The sequence below is a fragment of the Lupinus angustifolius genome, chromosome LG07 (genome assembly GCF_001865875.1).
Source record: "Lupinus angustifolius cultivar Tanjil chromosome LG07, LupAngTanjil_v1.0, whole genome shotgun sequence".
In the NCBI taxonomy this organism is placed as follows: Eukaryota; Viridiplantae; Streptophyta; class Magnoliopsida; order Fabales; family Fabaceae; genus Lupinus; species Lupinus angustifolius.
This window is the reverse complement of record NC_032015.1, coordinates 8,782,781-8,801,813: the sequence shown is the minus strand read 5'-3', so window position 1 is coordinate 8,801,813 and position 19,033 is coordinate 8,782,781. Positions and strand designations below refer to the sequence as shown.

Sequence of the window (19,033 nt, the reverse complement as noted above, 5' to 3'; positions counted from 1 at the left end):
ATGACGTATTTCCTTAGTTCCTCGCGCCACGTGGTAGGTATTAATGACCTTGGGTAGTGTATCAGTTGGAGTGGGACGTTTCATCATTATCTACTATGACCCTTAACGTTCGCCGAACTTTATTGTGTCTTGGGAGTGACCGTTGGTCACTTAACTGCCAACATGTGGCACGACCTTTGGATTTCACCGAATTTTCCTCGTTTTTCGGGTTTCCATTGGATTGCACTTGAGTGTTTTTCTACGGTTCTGATGAGGATATGGATGGCCGGCTAATTTGGCCCATGGTTCAGGTTCCTCTATAAATAGAGGTTCTTGTGACATTTCCACTTTTACACATTTTCAAAAACCTTTGAATTCATTCTGCCATTTCTTGCTTCCAGTGTGATCTTCTTTTGGATTCTTCTTAATTCCAACTTCTTCAAAAAACCCAGGTAACCTTCTGTTCTTCATGGTTTTCATTTGTGATTACGAGTCTGATTCCGACGTGGAGATCCTTCCTGGACCTCCACCGTGTTTCCAAAAATTGCCACCCTCGTCTTACGCATTGGTGGAGGTTCTTGAACCGTTGAGTGTTGTCCCTCCCCCTCCCAGAGGTGGAGGTGCAGGGTTTCACTAGAGGGGTGCCGATGAATATCTAGCCTCACTGCGTGCCAAGTATGGGCTTAATTTGAGCGGCAGTTCCGAGTCTGAGTCTGAGTCTGGGTCTGATGACTCTTGTGATGGCAGGTTCATGACGATGAGGACATATAAGTCAAAGGCTCCGCAATTGTCTGTTCCGGCGGAATTGGCCGGGGCGGATTCCCGCTACTAGTGGGTGGACAGAGAAGTGCTTGAGACGCCTAGCACGTTCCCCTATGGGAGTTCCTTCAGCCTACCTGTGGCCAAAGAGACGTTTCATGTTTTCGAGGCCAGTGCTCCCAAGTCAGTGGAGAGGGTCTGTTATGACTTCGCCGAGGAGAGGAAAGATAAGTACACCTTCTTCTTGTACGAGGCGTACGTCCAGCGCTTGGGGCTTCGTCTCTCACTAGAGGAGTGAGATATTCAAATTCTGGTGCACCTGCAGATTGCACCGAGCCAACTGACCCCAAATTCGTGGGGGTTTATTCGGGCGTTCGAGATCATGTGCCAGGCGGCGGGCTTTCCTTGTACTCTAAAGCTATTCTTCTGGATGTTCCGGGTCGGTCATCGCACCAATTCTGATGAAGAAAAGGAAGCGCGCCATGGGTGGACGAGTCTGATATCTCGGCCAAAACGGGGGTTGCTCACGCCGTTTTCTTCAAACGAGAAGAAATGGAAGGGCGGGTATTTCAAGGTCAACGTCAGGCGGGCGTGGAATGACTAGTGCCTCAGCAAGTCTGGTGAGCCGCGATTCCCTTTTTCTTGGAAGGGGGACATCCATCAACGCCCTTCCAAGGGCTTTTTGGTGGAGATCGGGGACTTATCTCCGGAAGAGGCGAAAGCTGCTGATCTCATAACTTACTGGATTGACGAGGGGGGAATTCTTCCTTGTTCGGCGATCCGAGATGGGGGCGGAGCTTTAGTGGACCTTGTTGGTGGGTGGACCGGGTTCAACTTCTTTTACTGCTTTGCTTGATTGCATTTGCTTATCCTGTTATTAATGTTTTTCTTCTTCTTTGTGCAGTCGAACTAAAAGCCAAGATGAGTGAGAAGCTGAGGAAGAGTCTTCTTTTGAAAAGGACCGCCGCCTTGGTTAAAAAAGATGCTGCTTCTTCCAAGCGTCAGAGAACGTCATCTCCCATTCCCTGTCCTACTGAGGGGTCTTCCCGCCAGACCGATACGCCGCCCTCTTCAGAGAGTGGGGGCCGCCTCAGAATTTGGTGGAACAAGAACTGGTCCAAAAGGCTCCTGAAACGCCTCCTATCGTGCCAACTGAAGCAGTTCTCCCTGCCGAACCTGCTGGAATCCCTCTGCCCGCATCAACTGGGGACGAAGCCAGTACTTCGGCGCCCCCTCCTTCTAGGCAGACAGCTGGAGAGGATGTTGGTCGTTCATCTGAGTCGACCAGGAAAAAGGGGGTTAGGGGGAGTCAGGATCGCATTTCCCCTATTAGTGTCCCTAGGGTTATTGAGCAGGCGCTCCTCAATGTTAATGCCAATGAGACTTTCGGCAAGTTACCTCTGTCCGTCCTGCTGCAAAACGTGAAAGGAAGTGTTGTTCTTATTGCTTCTATCCAGAAGTATCTGGAGGTGGACGGGGTTCTAGAGTCGCGGATGGCGGATGCGACGACGGCGAAACTCCGGGCTGCGCATGAGGCGGAGAAGCAGAAAATGGCTGATACCCATGCTGCTGAGAAGGCAGAGTTGATCAAACTGGGTGAGGTCGCTAAGGCCCAGGCGGCGGATCTATCCGCTCGCGTGGGGTTTTTGGAAAGCGACAAGGTAAAACTGACCGCCCAGGTGATGGAATCAGAAGGGGCTGTTCGTGCCAAAGATGAAGCGCTTCACCGACGAGAAAGGGAGTCTGTAGCCTGGAAAACCCGTGCTGAGGCCGCCGAGCGAGAAAGGGCTGCACTTCTGGGGCAGGTGCAGGCATTAAGTGAAGAGAAAGTGTCTTGGGAGGCTCGGGTGCGGACACTGGAGGAGGGCCGGGCGGCTGTTGAGACCGAGAAAGAGCAGCTGGAGCAGGCTGTGGGTGAGGCCGCGGCGGATGCTTGGGAGAGTGCTCAGTCCCAATTAGCTCTGGCGTTCCCATACAAAGACTGGCCGTGGCGGATGCTTGGGGGTGATGATGGTGAGTCGGTCTTGATGTCTTTTCCTGGCCAGAGTGGGGGGCCTTTGTAATTTTTGTGTTTAAGTTCCTTGTAATTTTTCTCCTTTCTAATCGCCATGTAACTCGTTTTCCTCTTAATGAAGAATCTTTGCTCTTATCTTCTTTATTAAATTCTTGTGTGTAATTCTGTATAACAATTGGGCGATGTGTTTCTGGACGATTTGAACGTGATAGATTTGGTTCTGAATTTGACCGCCTTTAGCCAGGCGAACGTTAGTGCAAAATGGTCTCTTGGTGACTATAGAAAACCCGTAAGTGTGCGAGGGCCGGCCCCTTGGGTGGAAGTGAAAACCATAGAGTTTGCACCAGGCAAGAGGGGCGAAGACCGGCCCCTTGGGTGTAGGTAAAAACCATAGAGTTTGCACCAGGCAAGAGGGGCGAAGACCGGCCCCTTGGGTGTAGATAAAAACCATAGGGTTTGTACCAAGCAAGGGGGGCGAAGACCGGCCCCTTGGGTGAAAGTAAATATCATAGAGACCGCACCAGGCAAGGGGGGCGAAGACCAGCCCCTTGGGTGAAAGCAAATATCATAGAGACCGCACCGGGCAAGGAGGGCGAAGACCGGCTCCTTGGGTGTAGGTAAAAACCATAGAGTTTGCACCAAGCAAGGGGGCGAAGACCGGCCCCTTGGGTGTAAGCAAAAACCATAGAGTTTGCACCAAGCAAGGGGGCGAAGACCGGCCCCTTGGGTGTAAGTAAAAATCATAGAGATTGCAGGAAATGATTCATCAAGACAGTTGCAGAGCATAATATCTCAATCATATATATAAGTGGAAAAGATTACAAAAGAAACGACCAACCGCGCATGGGGTTGTCGGTTAGGCATAAAATATCCGGAGGTTGGCGGCGTTCCAAGTTCTGGGGATGTTTTTTCCTGCCAAGTCTTGAAGCTTGTATGCTCCTTTGTCGATCCTGCTGATTACACGGTAAGGCCCTTCCCAATTGGGTCCCAACTTGCCTTTCACCTGTCCTACGTCTGCTCTCCTTAGTACCAGAGTTCCTTCGGGAAATTGGCGGGGAACGACTGAAGAGTTGAATTTCGCCGCAGTTTTCTTTTTAATGCTTTCTTCTCTGAGACGGGCCCTTTCCCGGATTTCTTCCACTTCATCGAGGTTGTTTCTGAGGAGGGACTGATTATCACCCTCGTTGAATTGAATTGTTCGCCAAGTAGGTTCTCCTATCTTGACCGGGATCATGGCCTCTGCGCCGTATGTTAAGTTAAATGGTGACTCGCTGGTCGTAGAGTGGGGAGTGGTTCGATATGCCCAAAGCACGTGATGGAGCTGATCTGGCCAATTTGCCTTTGACTCGTCTAGCCTTTTCTTTAGCCCTTTCAGGACGACCTTGTTTGCTGCTTCGGCCTGTCCGTTAGTCTGTGGATGCTCTACTGAAGTGAAGTGCTGTTTGATATGGAGGCCTGATAACCTTTCTTGGAATCTTCGATCGGCAAATTGGGTGTCGTTATTCGTTACTATGGCAGACGGGATGCCGAAACGAGTGATTATGCTTCGCCAGGTGAATTTCTGGATGTTTGCTGAGGGGATGGTAGCCAATGCTTCTGCTTCTATCCATTTAGTGAAGTAATCTATGGCGACAATCAAAAATTTTAGTTGCCCTCCTGCTTGAAGGAAAGGCCCCAGGATGTCCATACCCCACCTACAGAAAGGCCAAGGCGCTTGCGTTGTGGTTAGTTCTTCTGGTGGGGCTTTATGGAAATCGGCGAAAAGTTGGCAATGAGTGCATTTTCGAGTGAGATCGGTCGCGCCCTTTTCTATTGTGGGCCAGTAGTACCCAGTGCGTAACACTTTCTTAGCAATTGAGGCGGCGCCCAAATGATGCCCACAACTTCCTTCGTGAACTTTTCTGAGGACGTAATCCGCCCGATCTGGACCAAGGCATTTGAGCAAGGGGGCGGTGAATCCTCGTCGATACAGTGTTCTCCGGAGCAGGGTGTACCAAGAGGAACACCTGAGGAATCGTTGCTTTTCCTTCATGTCGGGAGGTACGGTGCCATGGAGGATGTATCGGATGAAAGGGCCCATCCAGTCGTCTGGGATCTCTACCTATTCCACTGTCATGACACTTGGGTGGTAGACTGTTCCTTGGATGACAGACTGATTGTTCCCGAGGCATTTGGTGCTGGCGAGTTTGGACAAGATATCTGCTCGGGCATTGCTTTCTCGGGGTACATGTTGAATGGTCGCTTCATCGAAGTCGGCCATGAGCTCTTTCACTTTGAGCAGGTATTTTCCGAGGAGGGCGTCCTTGGTTTGATATGCACCTGTAATTTGATATACAGCTAATTGAGAATCGCTGCAAATTAATACCTTATGGGCGCCCACTTCTTTTGCTAGCTGCAGTCCGGCGATGCACGCCTCATACTCTGCTTGGTTGTTGGACGTTCGAAATGTGAAAGTAAGGGAATGTTCAATGGTTACTCCTTGCCCATCTTCCAACAGAATTCTAGCCCCACTGCCTCTCGGGTTAGAAGATCCATCGACGAAGATCGTCCATACCTGCTCCGGATCGCCCTCTGGTGCGGCTAGTTCGGCCACGAAGTCAGATAGGACCTGGCTCTTGATGGCCGTGCGAGGTTCGAAACGGATGTCGAATTGGGAGAGCTCTATTGACCATGTGATCATCCGTCCGACCAACTCTGGTTTATGCAAAATTTGCCTGATTGGCTCATTAGTTCTGACGATTGTTGTATGAGATTGGAAGTACTGGCATAATCTTCGTGTGGCGACCAACAACGCATATGCCACTTTCTCCAACTTCTGATACCTTAATTTCGGGCCTTGCAGGGCCTTGCTTGTGAAATACACCGGGTTTTGGCCTTCTTCCGTTTCTCGTATCAGTACGGCCGCTACTGCTCCGTCAGACACGGCCAGATATACATACAGGATCTCGTCAGGTAATGGCTTGGAGAGAATAGGCGGGGCGGCCAAATATTGCTTGAATGTGTTGAACGCCACTTCGCAACCCTCGGACCATTCAAACTTCTTGCTTTTCTTCAATAACTAGAACAAAGGAAGTGAATGCTTTGCAGCGGACGGGAGAAACCGGAACAGCGCAGCTAGGAGCCCATTTAATTGTTGAACCTCCTTGATCGTGCGGGGGCTTCTCATGTCGATGATCGCCTGGCATTTGGATAGATTTGCTTCGACCCCTCGGCTGGTCAGAAGAAAACCGAGGAATTTGCCCGCCTCCACTCCAAAGGTGCATTTTTCGGGGTTTAACCGCATGTTGTATTTGCGAAGTTGCCGAAAAATGCTTTCCAAAATGGATACATGATCTTCGCTGGGAAGGCTTTTGGCGATCATATCATCCATGTAGACCTCCATGTGCTCTCCAGTCTGGCCGACGAACACCTTGCTCATCATTCTTTGATACGTTGCCCCAGCTTTTTTCAAACCAAAGGGCATGACAGTGTAGCAGTAGGCAGCTGATCAGTGATGAATGCAGTTTTTTCTTGGTCGGGAGGGTACATCGGGATCTGATTGTAACCGGAGTATGCGTCCATGAAGGACAGGTACTGATATCCTGAAGAGTTATCCACCAAATGGTCAATGTTTGGGAGAGGATAAGGGTCTTTAGGGCATACCTTATTGAGGTCTGTGTAGTCCACGCACATCCGCCACTTCCCTGATGGCTTCTTTACCAACACGACATTTGCCAACCACGTGGTGTAGGTGATTTCGCGGATGAAACCCGCCTCCAGCAGCTCCGCCACTTTTAAAGCGACTTCCTTGGCCCTGTCCGCCCCCATTTTTCGCCTTCTTTGCGCCACTGGTTTAGCACCTTGTTTTGTTGTCAGTCGATGGCAAGCGAATGAAGGATCTATCCCCGGCATATCTGCTGCTGACCAGGCGAAGAGGTCATGGTTTGCCTTCAAAGATGTCTCCAGCCGTAACCTTTGGCTTGGCGGAAGGGAACTGCCAAGGTACACTATCTACCCTGGGGATTGTCCCAACTGTAGAGTTGTTTTTCCCCTTCTGGTTGTGGTCGGAAGTCTCCTTCGTCCGCCCGGACGTCCAATTCTACCATGTGCACGCCCCGGGGTCTTTTGGAGGGGGGGCGTGCTGTTTGTTGAAGTGGGGGCGGAGGCTCATTTGGTAGCAACTGCGAGCCGAGTGTTGGTCTCCTTTTACCGTGCATACTTGGAGGCTGATCGAGAGGAACTTCATGCACAGGTGGGGCGTAGAGACGATTGCTCCAAGCCTGTTCAAAGTTGGCCGGCCGATTATGGCGTTGTATGCTGACTCGCACTAGACGACCAAAAACTTTGTTTGAAACTCATGGGGTGGTCGCCGACTGTGAGCCAAATTTCTACATAACCCCTGGGAGTGATTCCCTGACCGGAAAACCCGACCAGCTGTCCATCATAAGGTAGGAGGTCGCGGTCTCGGAGCTCCATTTTCTCAAATAGATCCTGAAAAATAACGTCAGCTGAACTACCCTGATCAATGAACAGGCGACTAACCTTTTTGTTGTTGAGCTTGGCGGTGATGACGAGGGGGTCATCGTGCCCTCGGACGACACCTTCATAATCACGGTCGTCGAAGGTAATGGGGGGAGTGGATCTGTAGTGCTGTCTCTGCTGGGAGCTTCTGACAGCGACGTGCATTACCTCCCGTACATATTTCTTTTGGGCGGTCCTAGAAGTATCCCCTGCCGCAAAACCTTCTGAGATAGTGTTGATATCAACTGGGCTCCTTGGCCTCCGGTTGTCTGTTCGGGGCCTACCCTCCTGAGGACGTGGGGTAGGGCGCCGTTGTTGAAATTGCAGGGGGACCGTCTTCTTGGAGGTTCTGGTCGACGATGTTATGGTGATCGCCGACGTTGCTCCAGGCCTGCGATGAACCGTTGTAGATGACAAGCCTGTATGAGATCTTCGATGGTATCCCGGAGCTGGGTGCTTGGTTAAGTGGCCGAACATACTGTGATAGTCACAATACTTGGACCGGTCTTGTGAGCTGGCTTGGTAGGGCGGGGGCGTGGGAGTTGGACGAGGTGAGTGGAAAGGACTTCTTGCAGAATTCGTGAACGACTGGCGTTCATGGGGGTATAGGTGGAGTATTTGGCCTTTTTGGTTAGTGAGGGTAGGTCGCGGGGTTGGTCGTGTGGTCTTGGTCGTTTGGTTTCCCGTGAGGGGTGATGTCTGTGGGGTTCGGTATGGGTGTGTATATGGTGGGTTTCTTCGAGGTTGGTGAATTGTTGGGCTTTGGAATGGAGGTCTTCCATGGTGAGGTCGGTGTATTTGGCCAATTCTGTGCGGAAAAGACCTTCCTGAAGTCCCATAACGAGGACATGCACTGCTACCTCGGGGCTTAGGGTGCGCACCTTCATGGCCTCGGTATTAAACCGATCTAGGTATGCCCGGATGGACTCATTGGACCCCTGGCGAATGCCAGACAGTGTGTATGATTACCTTGGCTGCTCCTTGCTGGCTGTGAACCTTGTGTTGAATGCCGAAGCGAGGGTTCCCCAAGTGTTGATGCTGTTTGGAGCTAGGCGGGTGAACCATTGGAGGGCCGCCTTTTTAAGAGTCAGGGGGAAAGCCCTGCACATGATGGGGTCGGTTGCCCCATGGAATAACATGGAAGCCTCGAAGGCGTCGAGGTGGTCTTGTGGGTCTGCCGTCCCATCATATTGGTCCATGTTTGTGGGGCGTTTGAAATGGGAGGGTAATCGGTAAGCCATGATGGCAGGTGTAAAAGGATGTCTAGCGCCACAAGAGTGATGCAGGGTTAGTTGGGATGGTGGGCGGGACTCGCTCGCTGACTCTTCACGGTTGCTTTCGTGAACAGGGCGTTCCGAGTGGTCTTCAGGGTTTATTATGGATTGGCGGAGTTCTTGTATAACGTCGGCCTGCTGCTGGATGAGCCGTTCCTAGCGTTCCAGCATTTGGAGAAGGTGTTGGGTGGTTGGCTGTTGTTCTGGAGGGGTATGGTGGCTTCGGCTGGCTTGATGGGATGGTTGTCTTGGTGGTGGAAGATTACTTGGGGCAGGGTCGACTTGGCTGGTAGACAGAGCTCGGTTTCTGGTGGTTACCATGGTGTGAGTTGGAAGCACAGACGGCGCCAATGTTCTTTACTAGAACACAAAGGTACGGACAATGGTTGATCAGCTGTTGAGGAAGGAGAAGAGGGTAGTCGTCAAAGTAGTAGGATGAAGTAGGAGAGTTGGACCCGCCGGTGGAGGTACCTGAAAAGGTTCTCCGACGATCAAGTCAGTGTATGAACTAAGTGAATGGGAGTATGAGAATAATGAAGACAGACAACAATATAATGAGTAATATTAAAGAGTGGAGAGATTCAGATCTTTCCTGTTGGTAGAGATCCCTGTTTATAGAAGGGAGAGTTGACATTGGGTTTTTGGCTGGTGGTGCGATGCGTGGCCGACCAAAGGTGTTGTCGGGAGTTGCTTTTCCCGTGTCAGGCGGTCTGCTAAGACTGTACACTGTGTCATTCTTGTCTTCTAGTCTGTGGTTGGTTTGGTACCCGTTCTGCAACCTGTCTGTTGTGCTGGCAGGCGGGTAGGTGAAGTACGGAAGGCATGCTGTCTCCTAGGTCAACTCTGGTGGTCCCAACAAGCGGGGCCCACCTCGGCGACCAAGCATGGGACTCTTCGGTTCGCCGGGTAGGAACAGAACCTTATCAGCTATGGCCTATGCGAATTCATCTAACGCTAGAATATTTGTTGATTCATATGATTTCTAGTATTAATTGCTAATTATTTACTTCTAGCACAGGTAGCGCGACAAAAAAACGTTTAGGTGGACCTACGTTGATTGTGAAAATTTTCAAAATACTAAATTTTGCCTTTACTTTCTTGTTTTATTTTTTAGAAATGTATTGTTAACCCCTCTAAATCTTCACTTTTGCACTTAACAAATGCGTTATATTTCACATCCTGCAAAAATTTGCTGTTGGCATAGCTAATATTTCTGAACATACGAATAAATATATATTCGATATGTCGACACGCATTTTTAAAAAGACATGATACAATACATTCAAGAACACATGTATAAAATATGATAAAATTATAAGTGTAAATCAAAATATTAAAAGTAGAAAATATAATGGAAATTGTAAATCATTATCCTCTACAATTCCAAATACCAAAACTTGAAAATATAATAGAATAATTCATAAATTTGATAAAATGTATCCTATTCTATCTTTTTTTTTTTAGTTGAAAATGTATCAATACAAATCTATGAGATACATATCTTCATCTTTATTTTTATTTTTTAATTTTTAAATACTTTAAAGATACACATCCTTCACGAATCTGAACATATTTGTATCAGATACATATCCTACACCAACACATAAGAGTGTTCAATGTATTCTTACTATTGACCTATGTTACTTTGAAATATAGTCCTCTGTCCACCGAAAAGGAGGTGCACGTATGTTCTAATTTCTTCTAACTAGTAACATATAATTGATGGGATTATGTCTCGTGTCATTTCATTTGTTAGTTACTATGAATTGAAAAAAATAATATTAAATTTAAAATTTTAATTATTAAGTATTTTTTTTTTATGATTTACATCTCATAGCACACAGATGATACAATATTGTGGGACAAAAATGTAGTAGTCTCTTTAGTGCTATGTAATTATAGAACAGTAAATTATTTTGTACTAACTAGAATCTATCTCTAGTATATCATTTGTAATTGAGTCGTCATTTAAAATCACAGGTATGAACACACATGTACATGAATATTTTTCAACTATTGCATTTGTTTTATAAAATGGGGTCATTTTTTTTTAAAATTAGCATTCTTCATTTATTGGAACTTTACGCTAGAGAAGTCACATTAATATCGAGTTATAAGTTACCTAAGATATCATATGTTTAACCAAAATATTAAAACAATGTTTTATGGGTCTCTTCTATCTATAAACTAATTCATCAATCTCTCATACTTAATGGGTGACTTCAAAATTGAATATATCTAGCAATTTCAAATAAAAAAACAACGCAGTAACTTTTTTATGATTAAAGTAACTTTGTCTGTAAAAAGTTCTTGCACGTGATTTGTGCACCTAGCATTACTTTTTGTTGGTTCACTTTTACTTTGTATAATTATAACAGGCTATTGACTAGTGCTAACTAAGTTACTGCCTATGTAAATTATTACGGATTAACACTTGATTCATGACCAAAACGTGGCAATGGTTAGCCTGAGTTTGGTGTATGCACAGTTAAACTGAATTTGCATTCACTAAAATTTGCTATGAAAAGCCCCAGAGAACTTTTAAAAGGAAAAAATTGCCAGAAACAAATACAAAAGAATAACAAAAACAGAAGAGAAAAACAAAGACTGAAATAGTAGTTGAAGATAAAAACTAAAAGAAAGGGGGCTCTAAAAGACTAAAATGGCTAACTATCCTGCTCAGAAGAGGCAGGGGCTGTCCAATATTTCTTCACAGCAAATAAAAGCTTCTCCCTTTCAAGAGGCCCATCTTCATGATCAACAATTTGACTATCCCAATCCATGCCATTGATTATACTTTTTACTTTTACCAATATATCAACATCATCTCGGATTATTACACTTCCTTCAGGTCTAAGAATTCTATCCATTTCTAGCAAAATGTTTTCTAATTCACATCTACAATAGGAAAGAAGATTAATCAGATTTTACAAGGCTTGGACCTTTTGAACTATACCTTGTAATTCAAGTAATCAGATACCCTTACAAGTAACGAAATATGTTTGAACCTACTTGGTTTGTTTTCATAGCTTAATATTTCTCAATTCTATTTCATTTTCGCTAAAACACTGTCTTGAAAATAATAATCTGTAAGGCAAAATAAAAGTATACCTGTGGCTGTAAAGACTGAAAAGTGAATCAGCATGAATTAAGTCATAAGTTCTAGGATAAGTGGACATTGCTTCACACCTGCAAGAGAATTGAAGACCACGAGCATTTCAGAAATGAAAAGGGAGAGAGGAGTTCATCAAAAATAGAATATTTATCTAACCAATCATGGTATGTTCCAATCAATCCCCGTTCATATATTGCTCCAAGTGTGTTAACCTTGGCCTGGACCGGAACCACATTCATGACCCAAACAGGAAGATCAACAAGTGCAGCTGCAAATCCACCCAAGTAAGCATTCATGTCTAAAAGATTGCGATATCTCCCAGCTTGTCCTAGTTGATTGTTAACATTCTTATAGTATGAAATCCTTTTCTTCCAGAGCTTATTATCGTTTTTGAAAGTTTCAGGAGTAACCCCTTTTATGGTCTCTTTATAAATCCTTGGCGGGGTGGCTTTAACTCTCTTAGGCCAATTCTCCAATGCCCCACCTGAAGATTCTTCTTTGTTAGACACTTCAGGCAGAGGACTCAAACATGTTTGCATATCTGTGTACCTGAAGAAAGTGACCAAAACAATTATAAAGCAGAAGCAAAATATATTGCAAAACTGAAACCAAACAAAATAAAATTAGGATAGTGAAGCACAAACCAGGCTTTGTCAGGGTTACTCTGTGCTTGGCAGAAAGGCCTTTTTTGTGAGATCTTACGATTGGCTTTGCAGTCTAAATGGTTTTTCGGTTTCTGCCAAATAGCAATATCACCCCTTTCCTCTAGCTTGTTCCAGCACAGGCTTTTAGCCACCGTCTCAATTTTAGTCTGCTCTTCATTCAAATCCTCCTTTGTTCTTTCCCACCCTTTCCAGTATTTCTTCCAATGGATTGGTGGACCAGATAGAATCCAATATCCACCAGGGCGTAGAATTCTATCAACTTCATTTAGCCAAAGTCCATCTATTTCAACAAGAGAACAGATTCGACCCAAGTTAGAGGGCATTTTGAAGAGCTTATAAAGAGTTAACTATTGCTTATCAGAACAACTTATGAAAATAAACTTACAACAATAGTTAGTAAAAATAACATGATCTTATCACAAGATCTTTTTTGCTTTTCTTCAAAATGGCTTATTAAATAAACACTTAATTAACTTGTTTACTAAGCGCGACTTAATGTTAGAATCATGAAGCTTCATTTCCCCCTTTAATTTTCTCTACAGGAACTACAGTAGTTGATATTTGGTGAGTGAGAATACCATTTTCACCCCATGGAATGAGGCAGCGAGAGCAATGTGCCATGTCAAAAGCTCTAGAGGGGAAAGGGAGCCGCTTAGAGGCTAGGACTCCAATAATGGCAGGAACACCTCTCTCAAGGGCAAATTGAACTTGTGCTTCATGGGTATCCCTTGGTGCAATTGACACTGTTAATATGTCACGGGATAGAAGATATGCTCCCCAACTAGCAACCTGCATGATCAAAGTTGTAGTCCACATTGAAATTGGCCTATTATATTATTGCATGAATTAAACTAAAGTTCACTCAAATTAGTGTAATTTTTGATGTCATAACAAATAATATTTAAGATAATAATGAAAAAATATCCTATTTCATTTTGATTTTTCACATATCAGGTTAAATAGAACCCAACAAACTTAGAAAGGATCTCACTAAGAAAGTTCATTTGGAACCTTTTGTCTATAGATGTTTTCTTTATAGTTTACATGATCATGTCATGTGAAAATCACATGAAAATATCTGTTCAGATTAAGTATAAAGGTTCTCTATGAATAAAATTCAGCAAAGAATCTATCTACATGATCGAAAATTGCTAAGATGAAGGGGGCAATAAGCTTGTTCATAAAAAATATATTTTGAACTCTTTTATGAACTAATACTCTTCTTTATCCTTTTTTGGAGCCGATACATATTTAGCAATATTAGTTTACGCATCAAATCTGTTTAAAATCTTTGTATGATGAGATGAGGTGTGTATATAAAAGATTGACATTTTGTTAAAATAAAATAATCATATGCTTACTTTTTTCATTAGATCTCTTTAACTATGAGATTTAAAATACAAGAAATCAGTGACTAATCAGACAAATTCCTCGTTAGGAGACAAAAAAGAATCTAGAAAATAAAATAATCAACCATGATGGATCAAGTACTATTTCATATTTGTAATTAATTAATTTAGTCAAAAAGTACAGCTTCAACTTCTTCAATGTTCACAATCTACCAAACCATATAACTTTGAAATCATGTGATTATGGGGACAACTGGTAATAGAAATAATGCCGTATGCCCAATGAACCAGTGAATCACATGCTTGGTCCTATTCGTTTGTAACTTCAGACACCACTCATTAGATCTACTTAGTACCTTTTTTGCTTTTATTACTATAAAAAAGGGACCAGTTTACTAAATGAAGATTTGATCACCCTTAAGAAAATTCATCCATGATTATAATAATATACATACATGCAATATTCCTAGGTACTATTCTAATGCAAAACAAATGCAATATTACTATGAGAAAAAAAATATACATTGACAGTGTAACGGTTTTTTACACAATACTTCATCATCTATCATTCATATTCGATCATTCTTAAATAAAAGTAATTCAAATTGACGATGAAAGATGCAATGACCATGTATATATCCTTACACTATCAATGCATATATATTACACTCTATTATTATAAACCTTCCAACATTTTTTGCTTTTCATGTTCCTTGCTCATGAATGGTCTAAATGATGCAAAAGAAACACAGAAAATAGTAATACAATGATTATCTATATTCCTATATGAGAACATCAACTGGCCAATGTATGAGCTCAACATAAAAACGAAAGAGTCACTTTTTATTGCTCTGTTTCATTTCCACTGATATTGGACCTTTAGACAAACTTATACCATAAAAAAAGTGGGAATCATTATTGCTCCTTTGTCTATTCTGAAAAGGATAGACAACTCAATTAATTTGCTTTGGACCCATCCTTTGAAAATAAATTATGAAACATTGATGTAAGAGAAACAAACGTATTAGATATGCCGTTAGAGAAATATGTATCCAAAGAGCCTACCCCAGTTAATGACAAACGCCCTCTCAATTCCAGTTTTGGAATCTACACCGATTCTTTATTTTTTATTTACTTTGTAAATAAGATAAATGCTTTCATTACTTAAATAGTGTTAGGTACTACGTAGATCTAAAACAATTCCATATATTTGATATATTTTTCAATTAAATTATGAGTTTAATATTTATGTATCGACATCATAAGAATTTTCATATTGTTAGTATATTATATATAATTCTTATATTGATTATAATTGACTCATAAATAAAAATAATATAAATAAATAGTGAATAATATATTGTTAATATAAAAAACTCTTACAAATCAATGTGTGAATATCAAATCAAATCATTCTATTACTTTAATAATTTTAGGTACTTAGTACATCAATTCAGTATTTTTTATATCTATTTTTCATATAATACAATTCTCTATGTAGAAGACCCTAGGCCTACAATCCGAACTAGTTTTAGGTCCTTCCTTTCATAACTTAATATTGTTTTCTAATAGAAACTAATTGAAAATAGTTTATCGAAAGTACGATATTGGTACATTATTTGCAAGATAAATCCCAGCTGAGTTATTATTAGCTGTAAATGTGGGCCAAAACGATGTAAACACTTAATATCTCTCCAGTAAATACTTATTTTTTTCTTTGTATTTTCAATGTCAAAAGTATTATTTTATTATGTAAAAAGATAAAAATATGTTACCATATTATTTTTTCCTTTGTTTTTAGAGAAAAAGATATATGTACATCTACCATTCATTTTAATCATCATTTACTCTTAAATAAAAATAATAAAAATAGATGATATAAATCTTATACTATCAATATATAGATATTACATTCTTATTTTTATAGAATTTGGGAGAGGATCTTACCGGTGAACACTAAATAGCCTTACTCTTCTAAATCCTAAAAACTGTAATAACAGAATAAAAATAATCTTAATGTAAGAAAAAGCAATTAACACATGAACTTGCAAATTAAATTAGAACTCAAAGAGTGCTGAATGCCTATCTAAATTAAACAAAGTGACATAGTAAAAGCATAAATGTACCAAAAATACATTAATAAAATAAGACAATTAAATGATAAAGATTACAAAAATAAAGATAATATATGTATAAATAATTATATATACCTAATATTATTCTTCCAACTATAAAAAAATACAAATATATGAAGAAGAAAAAAGATAAATTAGAATAAGTATATAGTTGAATAATAAAAGGACCATGTCATGGTTAAGGACAGTAAAAAGTGATTTTACTTTTAAATTTCCTTAATCAGTGCCTAACCTTCCCCTGTTAAAGAACATAACTTTCTTTAACCCAAGTAAACGTAAACTATTGACGACCAGAAAATGATACATATTATATGTCATTCATTTTTTATTAATATTAACTTTTAAAATAAAAATATTATGAATAAATAGTAGATAATTCAGTAATTATGTATAAATATTTATTACAAAAATATTATGTAAACATTTTAAAATTATAAAAACAGAATAATCTACTTGTAAGAAAAGAATCTGTGGTAAAGAGAAAGAAAAAAAAGACAAGACGAAAGGAACATATGACAAAACGCAGATATCAGCAAAAAAGGAAAAGAAAAAGAAAAAAAAAACGTACCCCACATCCAGTATCAACAGCGGTTCTAATAGACCCATCTTTCAAATTAATCATCTTTCCAATATCATCTATATACTTATCAGCTCCGAACGGAAACATCGTTCCACCACCTGGGAACTTGAACCGGTCACCGTTGAACCGGATCCAGTTCTGCACGGCCTTCTCCACCGTCAGCTCCCGGTGAGGTACGTTTGCGTACCACGCCACATCCCTACTCTCTGGCCACGGGAACGGGTTACGGTACCCGTGTGGCGCGGGAATACGACATTTCAGGATTTCCTTCTTTTCAGGGCAGTGTCGCTCTCTGTATATCATGTTTTTGCGTGAGTACCGTAGAGAACGGTCGTGGTCCTCGCACGGAGTGTATTCGCTGTATTTTATGGCGCAGGGAGGATAGCGCTTTAAGGCGGTGGTGGTTGTTGAGGTTGCGTTGTGGTGGGAGATGAAGTCTAAGTTAGTGTTTGTCGCGGTGGGGAATGTGGTGGTGGTTTGGGGGCATTTTGTGGTGGTTTGGGATTTGGTGGTGGTGGTAGCGGCGGTGGAAGGGGTGGTGTTTTGGTATGCTCCAAAGAGGTAGGAAATGATGCAGAGTAAGGCAAGGAGGGAGTATAGATTGGTTTTCTTGTTGATGTTGAAGAAGGAAGAGGGTTTGGATGGTTTGGCGGTGGGGTGATACGGTGGAGTAGAGTCACCGCCGGCCATCGTGGTGGTGGTGGTGTTATAGTTGATGGTGGAGAATGCAGATGGCGATGAGTGTGTGTCTATATATATAATTGTGGGTTGTATGTGTTCGATGAAATGCTCGTGAGACGAGTTTGGATTGGGGATTAATAAAGAAGACAAGTGGGAGTGTTGATGTGTTTGTTCAGTTTCCCAATGACAGAAAGAAATTGACATGTAACGTTAAAAATATCTTCAAATAGCATTAATATTTATTACCCCTAATTCATTTTGACAGCCTTAAGCACATCCAAAATTAACTTGGTCAATCATATATTACTCACTTAAAATTAAAACAATTAATTAGTTTCCACCCATTTAAAAATAAATAAGAAGAAATACACAAGAAATTCAATTACTTTTATTAGAATTAGCATGTTGACAGGCACTCTTGTGCCTGTTAATCCGCTTTTCTATTGTTTATAATGTATAATTTATATGCTATAAATATCAAATATAATAATTTATGTTAGATATTATAATTTGGAGTTGAACATGTTTGATTGAGGTAATTATTCAATTCTATTATTTAAAAATTGAACATTTAAATAATTGAATAACTTGCAATTATCTTTATAGGTCATTTTCCTTTATGAAATTATACATATACCTTAGATATCTATATTCAATCAATGCAATAATCTCTATTAAACAGTAGTGTAATTATATATTTATATTTGTACCTGAGTGGTTATACCGGATATGTGATTTATGGAATGTGTTTAATAGAAGTATTAATCTCTATTAAACAATGATCTTATTGAATTTGTTTTATAATTTAGTATAGAATTATATGTTTTATTACGGTCCTAATCAATTAAGTATTGTACAGATAAATTAAAATATATCAATTAAAAATAAACATAAAAACAAATTAAAAGTTTCAATCTCATTTCACTTAAAAAAGTTATTATATGAAACAAAATTAGTTGATCTAACTGATCATCACTCATTGATCAAACATTAATGAGATATTTAATCAATTTATTATTTACCTCATATCAATGGTAAGTATAAAAAGAAAGGGTTGGTAGCGTATAATAGTACATTCAATCAATGCAATAATCTCTATTAAACAGTAGTGGAATTATATATTTATATTTGTACCTGAGTGGTTATACCGGATATGTGGTTTATTGAATGTGTTTAATAGAAGTATTAATCTCTATTAAACAATGATCTTATTAAATATGTGGTTATACCGGATACATATTTTGACTTTATAACTTACTATATAGAATTATATATGCTTCATGTTAGTATTTATCTTTCAATTGATTATGTATATTTTTTTACATCCATCAAATATAGTAAAACATATGAATGAATAAGACCACCCCTTCTATCCAAAATTATGGGATGGTTTTATGTGGAAACAACCATCTATAAAAATATTATTGAGTAAATTGTAAGTGATTAGTATATTTTTATCACATTTTTTATAACATAATCTTTTGGTGAAAACTCATATTCCAAATAAGTTATGTACCCAAAAAATATTGCAAATATATTAAATTACCAATTATTTTTCTAAATCACATATGTTATTTAGTTACCACATACAAATATGACCATATTTACTTTGCATAGAAGAAGCAAAGATAAATAGTAAGCATGCAAGAGTTATATTAAAAACTAAAATAATAAATATCATTCGATAAGATGAAATTATAAAATTTACCAGTCTTAAATGTAAATAAATTAATTAGCAATTAAGTTAGTAAAGATTGCAAAGTTCTAATTAACATCAATGTGGATGAGTAAAGATTTCATTGGAACCAATTATAAAAAAGTTAGTTGACTCACCGAACTTGTGAGCTTTTGAAGTGACCCCCAACAACAAAAAACCAATTCAATATTTTCTTTGTTGTACCAACAATTACAACACCAAAGTGGAATGTCAATGCATCATCCGTGTTGGTTGAAACATCCTTCTCTTTTGATTCAAGGAGTAT

The 19,033-nt window shown here is 40.7% G+C and overlaps 1 protein-coding gene across 1 annotated transcript; it reads right to left on the bottom strand.

The window, feature by feature from the left end:
* On the bottom strand, positions 10,928-17,228 carry LOC109352205 (probable methyltransferase PMT16). Its single transcript, XM_019594078.1, has 6 exons — positions 16,359-17,228; positions 12,885-13,095; positions 12,286-12,586; positions 11,798-12,190; positions 11,638-11,715; positions 10,928-11,424 (listed from the first exon to the last, which is right to left on the bottom strand). The coding sequence occupies exons 1-6, from the start codon at positions 17,058-17,060 to the stop codon at positions 11,193-11,195; spliced, it is 1,917 nt and encodes a 638-aa protein (XP_019449623.1). The 5' UTR covers positions 17,061-17,228; the 3' UTR covers positions 10,928-11,192.

Excerpts from the sequence above, each read along its gene's own strand:
- LOC109352205 (XM_019594078.1), bottom strand. The coding sequence starts at position 17,060 with ATGGCCGGCGGTGACTCTACTCCACCGTATCACCCCACCGCCAAACCA. Across the intron at positions 13,096-16,358 it reads CTGTTGATACTGGATGTGGG|GTTGCTAGTTGGGGAGCATA; the intron begins GTACGTTTTTTT and ends TTGATCATGCAG. Across the intron at positions 12,191-12,285 it reads AGTAACCCTGACAAAGCCTG|GTACACAGATATGCAAACAT; the intron begins GTTTGTGCTTCA and ends CACTTTCTTCAG.